Below are 12201 nucleotides of genomic sequence, written 5' to 3'. Positions count from 1 at the left end.
AATTCACTAATTCTGTTTTTCAGGGATTTGATTTCTTAGCCACTGTATCTTTAAATGAGTGGGATGATTAATCAGACCCTCTTGCCAAGCTTTCCTTTCCTTTCCCAATTTTTCTTCCAGCTCTCTTATGAGAGCTTTTTTAATTTCTTCTATGAGAGTCTTGTGTGGTGGGGACCAGATCATAACCTCCTTTGGGGATTCATCTGGACACAATCTGTTTTTAGCCTCCTCAGGGTTTGAAGTCTGCTCTCTATCCATATAGAAGCTTTCTATAGTTAGAGTTTGCTTTAATTTTTTTGCTCATTTTGACAAAAAAGAATCAAAACAAACAAACAGAAAAAACAAATGTGGTCTGTTTTTTGGGCATTGTGGTGTTAACAAGCTTCTTCTACAGACTACCAGAGGTAGCAATGAAGCAGCAGTGGAAGAGTAATGGCTGCCTGCACAGCAGCCACTCTCTGAGACTCTGAGAGTGTGCTGAGTCACTCTGGGTGCTGGGTGGATGTGATCAAGTCCCGAGAGACCCCAGTGTTTGGGGATTGAGGTCTTTATTCCCTGTGTTTGTAGCTTCTCTGCTGATCTACTGGCTTGCTGCCAGGGCAAAGAAGTTCACACTAAGTCAAGTTCTCCCCGCAAATTTTCAATGGCTGTGACTACAACTCGCCCCTCTCCAGTCTAGTCAGTGTGAGCTGCCTTCCATGCTCTTGCTACCAGCCTGCAGTTGCACCTGGTTTAACTGTCCTGCCTGAGAGCAAAAACAGACCTTTTCTGGCAAATTTTGAGGATATCTTCTGTTGGTAATGTATTCGTGGGGTTTTTCAGTCAAGCACTAATTCTGAAGCCAATTCATGTAAAAAAAAGTATTCTGAAGGCAAGAAAGAGTTTAGATAGATGTGTATGTCCTCTCTGCCATCTTGGCCAGAAGTCTGAGATTTTTTAAAAAAGTAAAAAGTCCTATGTGTAGAAAAATATAACTGGTCCATTAGTGGTGGCAAAGAATTTGAAATTGAGGGGATATCTATCGATTGGGGAATAGTATTTATTATAAGAAATGATGAGCAAGATGCTCTCATAAAAATCTGGAAAGACTTAAGTTAATTGATACAAAGTGAAATGAGCAGGATCAGGAGAAGTCAAAGTCAGCATATGAATATTTTATCCTATGGCAGAGAGTGTAGCTGGATGTCATAGCACATCAAAATTGTCACCTCTATTTATATACTATGTTTATTTGAAAAAATCTATTTATCAGAAACCCTACTCTCAGACTGTATTATACAATCACATGCAATTGAAATGTGTCTTTCCTAGGTCAATTTCTGGGGAAAGGAGGCTTCCTTTCCCACACTGTCAGGCCTGCTCAGCTACATATTCATAGCCACACCAGCAAGTCAAGAGACCAAGCTTATCTGACAGTGGATCTCTGTAAACCTCAGAAAGAATGACCTGTCTCCTACAGCTAGAGCTCATCCTCTTGAACTGAATCAGCCAAGCATCAGGAATCTCTGTGCCCCTTAGACATGGTCTGGTATCTCTCTCCATGGTCTAGTGCATTAGGAATCCTCAAGGGTTGAAGCATTTCAGATTTATTGGGGAGTTCATCAAAGTAATAAAGAACTTCCTTGAACTTTCTGCTTCTATTGTGGAATGCTAAGAGTTGGAAGGGAGCTTCAGCATCTCTTAGTCTTTCTCATTCTTTTTGCAGAGAATGGAATTCTTTTCCCTGAATAGGAAAAGTAAATTAATTAGTAGCAGAGGTTAAAATTAAAACTCAAGTTATTTGACTCCTCCAGAAAAAGTTAAAAATTATTAAAGAAAAAATTGAACCCATTTAGTTTAAATTTTATGAATAATACAGGGAATGAAATGAAGTGAAACTTTGTCTTTTCAGATTAAATTTGAAAAATATCTTACTCCATGGCAAAAAGAACAAGCAGCAAAAGCTGCAGCCCTTGAATTAGAACGACGTCTTTTAGCTCAGGTATGGCATGTTAAATCATACATTATCTTTTTTATAAACATATTTATATTATTAGTTTTTAAATATATCATAAAAATCAACATATTTTTAAAATAGTATTTTTTTCTTTCAGTTTCATGTCAAGAAAATGTTAAGCATTCATTTTTACAAAATTTTAAGTTCCAAATTTTTCTCCCTCCCTCCCCTCCCCTGTTCAAAACATGAAAGCAGTTTGATATGATTTACAATGTGCTATTATGTCAAAAGTATTTCTATGTTAGTCACAGTTGTAAAGGAAGAAACAGATCAAAAGGGAAAAAAAATCATGACACCATTGTACTTGTCTTGGATCATTGCATTGCTGAGAAGAACAGAATCAACTATAATTGATCGTCACATAATGAAAAACGAAATGCTTTAGGAAGAGCCTGATTCTACACACAGATACACACACACACACACACACACACACACACACACACACACACACACATATACACATATCAATAGTTTGCTCTGTAGTTTAGATTATTGCTAATAGTCTGAATGCATTAAAACCTACTTTTCTTCTTCACCTCTCTTACTTTTGGGTTGGTTTTTTTTTTTTTTCAGAGAGATGATTCAAGACGTCGTGCTTTGATGGAAATGATGCATGGAGTTTTGGAAGTCAAGAAAGAAGATATTTTGAAGATGGTAATGATTTTGTCTAATCATGGAAGGTTGAATAAAAAAGATGAAAATGAGAACAATGAATTCTATAATTTATCATTTTACCTAGATGGAACTGAGTTTTAGAAAATTCTAAACAAGCAAGCAATCCATAAAATTTTACTAACTACAGCTGAGTGTAGTGTTGCCACATGTGATTCCTTTTATTAGGAGATGCTGAGCCTGGTAGGTTGATTCCAGAGTTTTGAGGTAATCAGGTGTCTGGATTAAATTCACCACAAATATGGTGAGCCTCAGGAGAGAAGAGCCACCAAGATGTATAGGGAGAAGTAAACCAATGCAGAATAGCAAACTAGATCAGGATAAGGCATCCATGAATATAAGTATTTGGATCAGGCTGCAAGTAGACACTATACTTCCAACCTGGGTAAAATAGGAAGACAAAGACTCCAAAAATATTTTTAACTCCAACATTTTAACCAAATACAAAGAAATGTGAAACTTAACATTAATTTTCAAACTAAAAGAAAACCATATTTTAAAAAATGTTCAAATAGCATTTTATTTCCCCCCAGTTAATGTAAAGAAAATTTTTAGCATTCCTTTTTACAAAATTTTGAATTCCAAATTTTTCTCCCTTCCTCCTTCCCCTTTTCTGAAGATTGTAGGCAGTTTGATTTGGTTTATACCTGGCTATTATGTAAAACATATTTCTATATTAATCACAGTCGTGAGAGAAGAAATGGATCAAAAGAAAAAAAAACACAAGAATGAATAAGTGAAAAAATATGCTTCAATCTCCAGTAAGAATCCATCAGTTCTTTATCTGATTATGAATAGAATTTTCCTTGTCTTGGATCATTATGTTGCTGAGAAGAGCTGAATCAATAATAGTTGGTCATCATACAATGTTGTTGATACTATGTACAATGTTTTCCTGGTTCTCCTCATTTCATTTTGTATCAGTTCATATAAGTCTTTCAGGTGTTTCTGCAATTTTCCTGTTCCTCATTCCTTATTACACAATAGTATTCCATACATTCATATACTACCATTTGTTTAGGGATTCCCCTCAGTTTCCAGAATTTTGCCACCATGAAGAGGACTGCTAGGAATATTTTTGTACTTCTAGGTCCTTTCCCCCCTTTTATAATCTCTTTGGAATATAGACCTAGTAGTGGTAACTACTAAGTAAAGGAGGCACAGTTTGGTTGTCCTTTGGGTATAGTTCCAAACTATTCTCTACAACGGTTGGATCAATTCTCCAACTCACCAACAGTGCATTAGTATTCCAATTTTCCCACATCCCCTCCAACATTTATCACTTTGCTTTTTTGTCATATTGACTATTGTGATAGATGTGAGGTGGTATCTCAGAATTGTTCTAATTTGCATTTCTCATAATCAAAAGTGATTTAGAATACTTCTTCATGTGCCTGTGGATAGCTTTGATTTTTTTTATCTGAAAGCTGCTTGTTCATACCCTTGAATCATTTATCAATTGGGGAATGGCTTGTTTTGTTATAAATTTGACTCAGTTCTCTAGGTATTTGAGATATGAGGCCTTTATCAGAAACACTTGCTGAAAAGATTGTTTTCCAGACAATCTTTCTGCTTTCCTCTTAACCATGGTTGCATTGTTTTGTTTGTACAAAAGCTTTTTAATTTAAAATAGTCAAATAATCTATTTTGCATTTTGTAATGCTTTCTCTTATTTGTTTATGAATAAAGAAAATTATAAGAAAATGAGATTTATATATCTTGGTAGCTGTAAGGGAATTTGAATTAATAATTTTATAGATAATAATTTTCCTTAAGTGCTACTGAAAATCTCTTTGAAGCCAAATTCCCTTGTCATAAATGATAGTAAACCTAAAATTGAAACAACTCAGTGGTCAAAAACAGTTCAATAGCCACCCCCATGAACTTTATCAGTTTAATTGAATCCTACACCATTTCCCTATCACTTCTAGTACTGGTTAGTTAGAGGTTGATTTCTTTGTCATTACCAGTTGTTTCTCACTGTTTTAAGCACATTGTCACTATGCCATGTTGAGTGAATTGTGTGCTTTTCTGTTCTGTCTTTAGGTAATTCCTCGGCCTGACTTTATGGAATCCAAAGTGGAGGAAATATGGAATGATGATGAAAGGAAACAAGTCAAAGAATATGAGAAAAAAGTCAAAGAGTTAAATGAGGAAAAAGAGAAGTATAAAAAGGTCAAGAAAAAGAGGGGATATATTTGTTTAAGGTTTACTCTAAAGGCAATTATATAACTTCTATTTTCTCAAAAGGGAAATGTGTGATCTTATATTTTATGAGAAAAAACTGTTAAATTTGATAATTTAGATCATTCACAACCAAAATGACCCAGGAAAAGTAGAGAAAATCAAATATTCTTTGTTTCAGTGTGGCATTGCCTTTTTAAAAAAATACTTTCTACTCAGTAAAGATTAGGATTAATTCTCTCAACATAAGTGATTGCAAGGGATAATGCTGTGTAAAAACTATCCTGGCATGGATTCTGTCAATACAAAGTTATTATTAAATAAAATTAAATTTTTAAAAAAAAGGATTAATTCTCTCTCTTTTTTTAAAAATAACTTTTTATTGATAGAACTCATGCCAGGGTAATTTTTTACAACATTATCCCTTGCATTCACTTCTGTTCCAATTTTTCCCCTCTCTCCCTCCACCCCCTCCCCGAGATGGCAAGCAATCCTTTACATGTTGAATAGGTTACAGTATATCCTGGATACAATATACGTGTGCAGAACCAAACAGTTTTCTTGTTGCACAGGGAGAATTGAATTTAGGAGGTATAAATAACCCAGGAGGAAAAACAAAAAATGCAAGCAGTTTATATTCATCTCCCAGTGTTCTTTCTTTGGGTGTAGCTGCTTCTGCCCATCTTTGATCAATTGAAACTGAATTAGCTCTCTTTATCGAAGAGATCCACTTCCATCAGAATACATCCTCAAACAGTATCATTGTTGAAGTATATAATGATATCCTGGTTCTGCTCATTTCACTTAGCATCAGTTCATGTAAGTCTCGCCAGTCCTCTCTGTATTCATCCTGCTGGTCATTCCTTACAGAATAATAATATTCCATAGCGTTCATATACCACAATTTACTCAACCATTCTCCAATTGATGGGCATCCATTCATTTTCCAGCTTCTAGCCACTACAAACAGGGCTGCCACAAACATATTTTCATATGTCTATAAATTAGGATTAATTCTCAAGGAACAGATGAAGTGAGAGAAAGATAAACATGCCCACTGAGTCAAATTAAATGTGAAGTTGTTTTCTTGAAAATACTGCTAATTGTATTTATTCTTTTGTGAAAGAAGTAAAATTATACAGCATTCAATAGGGCATGTAGATCAGTTTTATGTTTTTGTATCTTATGATTGATTTGTTTGATCTCTCTTTTTATAATTGTCTTCCTTTCCACTGAAGTTCTTAGATGTGTCTGTGATGTATTTTATCAGAAAAGGATGGTGAAATATCTCCCTTGGAAAACAACTGACCTAGAAAATAGAACAAGGAGAGATAATTTAAGAATTATTAGATTACATGAAAGCCCTGATTTAAAAAAAAGAAAATAGACAATATCTTTCAAGAAATTATTTTTAAAAACAAACCTGCCCTAATATCTTAGAACTAATATGTAAAATTGACCTTGAAAAGCTAATAAATGTTAAATGAAAAGTTAAATGAATTACAGAAGAAATAATAAAAATATACTGATGGGGAGATTCAACATACCTCTCTCAGATCTAGACAAATCTAACAAATACATAATAAAGAAGTTAAGTTAATGCATAGAATTTTAGAAAATTTATATATGATAGATATGGATAATATTGAATGAGAGTAGAGAGCAGTACACTTTTTCTCAACTCTACATGGCATCTTCACAAAATTGACCATGTATTAGGTATAAAAACACCTCATAAACATATGCACACAAGCACAAATATTAAATGTACCATCTTGGAGCTCATAATGCAATAAAAATTGCATTCAATGAAAGGCCTTTGAATCACAGATTAATAATTATTTAGAAACTAAATCTAATCCTAAAGAATGAATGGCTAAAAGAACAAATAGTAGATTGATTCACAAGTGAATTTTACCAAAAATTTAAAAAACAATTCCAATACTATGTAAACAGTTTGAAGAAAGAGCTAAAGGAGGACTCATACCAGATTCTTTCTATAGGTCAGATATAGTTTTATATTTATTTTTTGTTTTTAAAAATTTTATCCAAAAACAAATTCTTTCCCTTTAGTCACTGCTCCACATATTGAGAAGTCAAAAAATATAACTATTGTAAATGTGAAGTCATGCAAAACATGTTTCCAAATTAGCAAAAAATAAGGGAAAAAAAAGAAAAACAATAGTATTTAATCTGCATTCAGAGTTCATCATAAATTCTTTAAAACTTTCTTGTATCACTGTATCGATCAGAGTAACTAAGTCTTTCATGGTTGATTATCATTATAATATTGCTATTAATATGTACAATGTTCCCTGACTCTGCTCATTTCTTTCTGCATCAATTCATATATTTTTCCAAAATCAATCTCCAGAGAAAGAATGGATAAAATCTGAATGCAGATTGAAGAAAAGAATTTTAAATTCATTTCTCTTGCTTTGTTGCCTTTATTTTTTGCAAAGTGGCTAATGTGGAACTGTTATATATGACTATGTATACATATACATATACATATACATATATATAAACATATACATATACAAGGATACTTTATTTCTTGCTACCTTATTGAGTGAGAGGAGGTGAAGGGAAAGAATTTGGAACTGAAATAAAATTTTTAAATTAAAAAAAAAAGTTAACCTCACCCAGTGCAAATTCTTACTTTAAAGAGGGGATATGTGCAAAGTAATAGCAGAATTTGTAATCAGTGCATTTTCATTGTTAGAAAATGTTATGTTTCTATTATCACTAAAGAAAAACTAGACTATAGACAGCACTTGGGAAATAAGTTTACTAGGCTAATTCAATAAGTAAGCATGTTTTAGTCCACTGATACATGCCCCACATTCTGCCAACTGTTGAGGATAAATATAAAATAGTCCTAAGGACTATTTCTAAGGAGTTAGAAACAGCCTACTGAAGGAATTAACATTGCATAGTTTGTAACTGTAAATGTGTATTTTGCTTCTTGTTGTTCTGAGTTTGCTTCAAGGGTCCACTCAGGTGCTAGTTACTATTTCTCATACCCTCAATTTTCATTGTTTTCTTTCCTCAAATCACTTAGTATTTACTTATCTGTATATATTATCTGCTCCCCAGTTGAATATGAGTTCCTTGAGGGTAGATATTTTTGTATTTGTCTTTAAAGTATGATTTTTAAATCAAATTTTTTTAATCAGTCACAACATTTAAAGAAATTAATTGGCATGAGTAGCCTACTAGTGATGGGCTTCTTTGCATTGACCTAACTATTCTTAGGAAAGCAGACTCAGTTTGTTTTCAAGAATATGTGCAAAGCATGGTTTAAAAAAAGCAAAAACAAAAACAAAAACTTTTTCCAGTGCTTGTTCTGGGCTCTCACAACTTTCAAGAACAGGATCACTTCTTATAGAAGAAGTAAGGGTATGAAAAAGGATATGGACTGGATATGTGGCAAGTGAGGGCTATCCATTAGGTAGCCCTTTGGCACAAATAGTAATTTCATTATGTTAAGAGAAAGCCTGGAAGAATGAGGACCTCTTGTGGCAAACTTATGGCAGGATCACACAAGATAGGTAAGAACAGAAGCACTCACATGATTAGATCAGATTCATTTGAGAAACCAGATTTAAAAGTTGTACTGTGCTGGATCTTTGACTTTATTAAAGTAGAACTTGGGGGAGTTTTGTTGTTGTCATTTATTCCATCAGTGGTATCATTTATATATCATTTATATATATTTATATAAAATGAAAACAGCTTATCAAAATTGCCATGTGACATGTAGAACAAATTATTATTATATGATTACTCTGAAAAACAATGAGGATTTATGGGCCAAAGGCTATCCTAGAAATGCCCAACTGCAGTCAATCCATCCCTAGTGAAATCAAGTCCAGTCAACTTTATGCACTTGAAAGATTGAGTTGAAGTTAATTAATAGATTTATTTTATTACCTTGAAACATGGGAACATTACTGAGTATTAATTTTACTATTTATTTCAGTCACTGGATGCTGAATTAAAGAAGCTTCAAAGTTCTATTGAAGAATTGACACAGGCCTTTGATGACAATCTGAAAAAACTCTTTGAGAGAAAGGTGTTAGCAGAAATGGTTATCAATCAGGTAAGTGCAGCACTCGGGAACCTTTAAGCCAAAGCTAGTGAACCTTGACCTCAGCAGGTTAAAGTATGATACATTTGATGCAAGTTGTTTCATCCAGATTTCTGACGTAGAGAAGTGAATAGCACTTGACACAAAGACACAAATAAAATGGTATCTGCCGTCAGGGAACTTACATTTAACCAGGAAGCATATAACATGTAGCAATAAGTGAATACTAAGTGATTTAAGGAAAGAAAACATTAGAAACTGAGGATTTGAGGAAAGCTTTTGAATAGGACCTGAGTGGACCCTTAAAGGAAACTCAGAATTCTGTGAGGTGAGCAGAGCAAGCATGAGACAGTCCCTGGGCAAAGATACAGAAGATAAATGGAATATCAATTTTAGGGACTAATTCATGGGTCATTTTGGCTAAAACACCATACATATGAAGAACATTAGTATGTAATGTCTGAAATAATCTGATCATAGTTAGGTGACAGAGGATTTCAGGTGTTCAGATGAGTAATATTGTTTTATCTTATGCAAGAGTCAGTAGGGAATGATTTTGCTAGTATAGAGGATGGCTTAGAAAGGGAAGAGAATAGAAAAGAGAAAAATTTTTAAATCACAATAATCCACTAAAGAGTTGATAGAGGTATAAAATAGTCTTGTGGTTATGTGAATATAAAGGAGAGTCATGAAAGGGAACACTGCGGAGATAGAACATGCAAGCTTTACTACTTGATTGAAAATAGGAAGTGAAAGAGAAGAAAGAGTTAAAAGACTCCAGGCTTTTAAAGCTGAGTGTCTAGAAAATTGGAAGAGCTTCATTAGAAACAGTGAAATGTGGAGGGGGACATGTTAGAGAAGAAGAAGGTAACAAGTTCTGTTATGGATCTGTTGATTTTAAGATACCTGTGGAATATCCAGGTGGACATACTTACAAGAAATTGGTAATATGGGATTACATTGATTAAAAGATTCTGACTGGATATATTGATATATATCTTTGATTTGAAATAATAATTAAACCAATTAAACTCAAGAGAGCTACTCATAGTGTAGAGAAAAAAGTTTCAGAATAAAGCTTCAGAGATTCATGTTTGATGCCTGAAAGTAAGAGAAGGATAATAATCTACTGAGAAGACAAAGAAGTAGTGATCAAACAGAAAGAGAATAAGGAGAGAATATCATTGAAATGAAGGAAAGAGAAAGTGTTCAGGAAGAGGGAGTAGTTGATAGTGTCAGATACTGCAGATCAATCAGTTAAGATGGAAAATTGAAAAAAGCCATAGGTTTTAGCTGTTAAGAAATTTAGAGAAGTAAGAAATATTTCAGAATACAGTGATTACAAAGTGATGAGTGTCTCTGAGGCCTGTAGCAATTTTTTTCCTGTAGCAATTAATGAACTTCCCTCATTCCCAGTTTTTATGTTTTTACTTGCTCTGCCTTGCTCAGTGTCTCTCTCCTATTGATTAGTTAAACTATTGAAAAGTATTGAACTCAATATTTTGATTACTTCAGTAAAAGACACAAAATACATATTAAATATTGTTCCTCTCTATAAATATTTTATATTATTATTGGAGGAGATATGAATAGCATATAAGAATAAGCACCAAATAATATGATAAAAAAATGAAAATGGCATAGCTAATTCTGAAGAGAAAAATGTTTAGGATTTGAAGATTTCCATGGAGGAAGCTGAACTTGGGCTAGACCTTGAAGATTAGATAGGATTTGGATATGAAGAAGAGAGTTTTCCCAGCACTTCTCACATCCTCCTTCATTCTCTTTCCCTTTGTTTATTCCTCCCCCCCTTCTCTAACCCACACCCTAAGATATTCATAATATATAAATAGTTTACATGGAGTATTTCTTGTATTGTTTTATATCTCCAGTTGCTATTTTTTAAAGATAATACCAGAAAAATTTGTATTTTAATTAAATAAAACCTTATTTGTATATATGGTCCTCAAATGATTTTATGTAGGGAGTAGGAAATGTGGATCAGAGAGATCTTTAATAGGTTTCAACAAGTATTAGTATTAACATATTTTCCTTCTTTAATGTTTCTACAGGAGGAATTAAAAATAGCCAACCTCATTTTCTCTTTAGTCTTGGATGAAGAATTAAACACAAGGGAATTAGGACTGAACAATTTCCTTGAAAGGAAACAGACAGCAAAAGTAATTGTAGCAGAGCCTTGTGTATTGAGATGTTCCATGCCTGTTAATCATTTACATGTATTCATTCTTTCCTTTTTTTTCTCTTTCTCCATATCCTGGTCTCATATGCCATCCCCAGTTATGTAGTGTCTTTCAGCCTCAATTTTCTCATAAAATGAAAGGGATCAGGTTATATAATTTCTTAAGTACCTTAAAGTTCTACATTCTATGATTACATAATTTGTTACCTAATGATTTTTTATGCAAACTGAAGTGAATAGAACCATAAGAATATTGTATATAATAATAGAAATATTATAATGATGATCAAATAGGAGAGCTAGTTACTCTGATAAATACAATGATCTAAGACAATTCCAAAGAATTTGTAATGAAAAACTGTCATCCAGAAAGAGAACTGATGGATTATGAGTGCAGATTGAAGCACATTATTTCACACTTTATTTTTCTAACTTTTTTGTAACATGGTTAATATGGAAAACATGAAGATATGTTTTGCATGTCTTCATATGCAAAATGAATATCACATTTCTTCTTGGTGGAGGAAGGAAAAATGTTTTTAAAGATGAATGTTGAAATTTTAAAAAGAGAGAAAAGCAAAACCTGTTAAAAACATATGTATTCAATCTAAACAAATTTTCAACCCTTGCTCTCTCCAAAAAAAAAAATGTCTCATTCTCCTTTGCTTCTCATTCAAGAGCTAGATAGCATGTTTTTATCTTCAGTCCTCAAGAATTATGGTTGGTTATTACACTTATCAGAATTTCTCATCCTAAGTTGTTTCACTTTACCATATTGTTATCATTGTATAAATTTTTCTGGTTCTGTTCATAACACTTTGCATAAGTTCATACAAGTTATCTTCATTTTTTTTCTGAAATTATCCTCTATATCATATCTTATAACACAATAGCATTCCATCACATTTATATGCCATGACTTGTTGTACACTACCCAATTGATGGGCACCAGTAGATTTCCAATCTTTGCTACCTCAAAAAATGTGAAACATAATTTTGCACAAACTTAGAATTTTTTTTTGGTTAGGTACTGATCCCTCCGTTTGGGTACTT

General features: G+C 33.1%; 1 protein-coding gene across 1 annotated transcript in view; it reads left to right on the top strand.

Moving 5' to 3' along the window:
• LOC127551554 (cilia- and flagella-associated protein 43-like) overlaps nt 1–12201 on the top strand; it is a 212722-nt gene that overhangs the window by 170103 nt on the left and 30418 nt on the right. The window contains exons 26-30 of the mRNA XM_051981358.1: nt 1892–1981; nt 2573–2653; nt 4718–4846; nt 8841–8960; nt 11021–11128. Of these exons, the coding sequence (XP_051837318.1) occupies nt 1892–1981; nt 2573–2653; nt 4718–4846; nt 8841–8960; nt 11021–11128 (528 nt within the window). The remainder of the gene's footprint in view (nt 1–1891; nt 1982–2572; nt 2654–4717; nt 4847–8840; nt 8961–11020; nt 11129–12201) is intronic.

This window comes from Antechinus flavipes, chromosome 2 (assembly GCF_016432865.1).
Source record: "Antechinus flavipes isolate AdamAnt ecotype Samford, QLD, Australia chromosome 2, AdamAnt_v2, whole genome shotgun sequence".
NCBI lineage: Eukaryota > Metazoa > Chordata > Mammalia > Dasyuromorphia > Dasyuridae > Antechinus > Antechinus flavipes.
The sequence above is the reverse complement of the archived record's forward strand: the minus strand, read 5'-3'. Positions and strand labels throughout refer to the sequence as shown.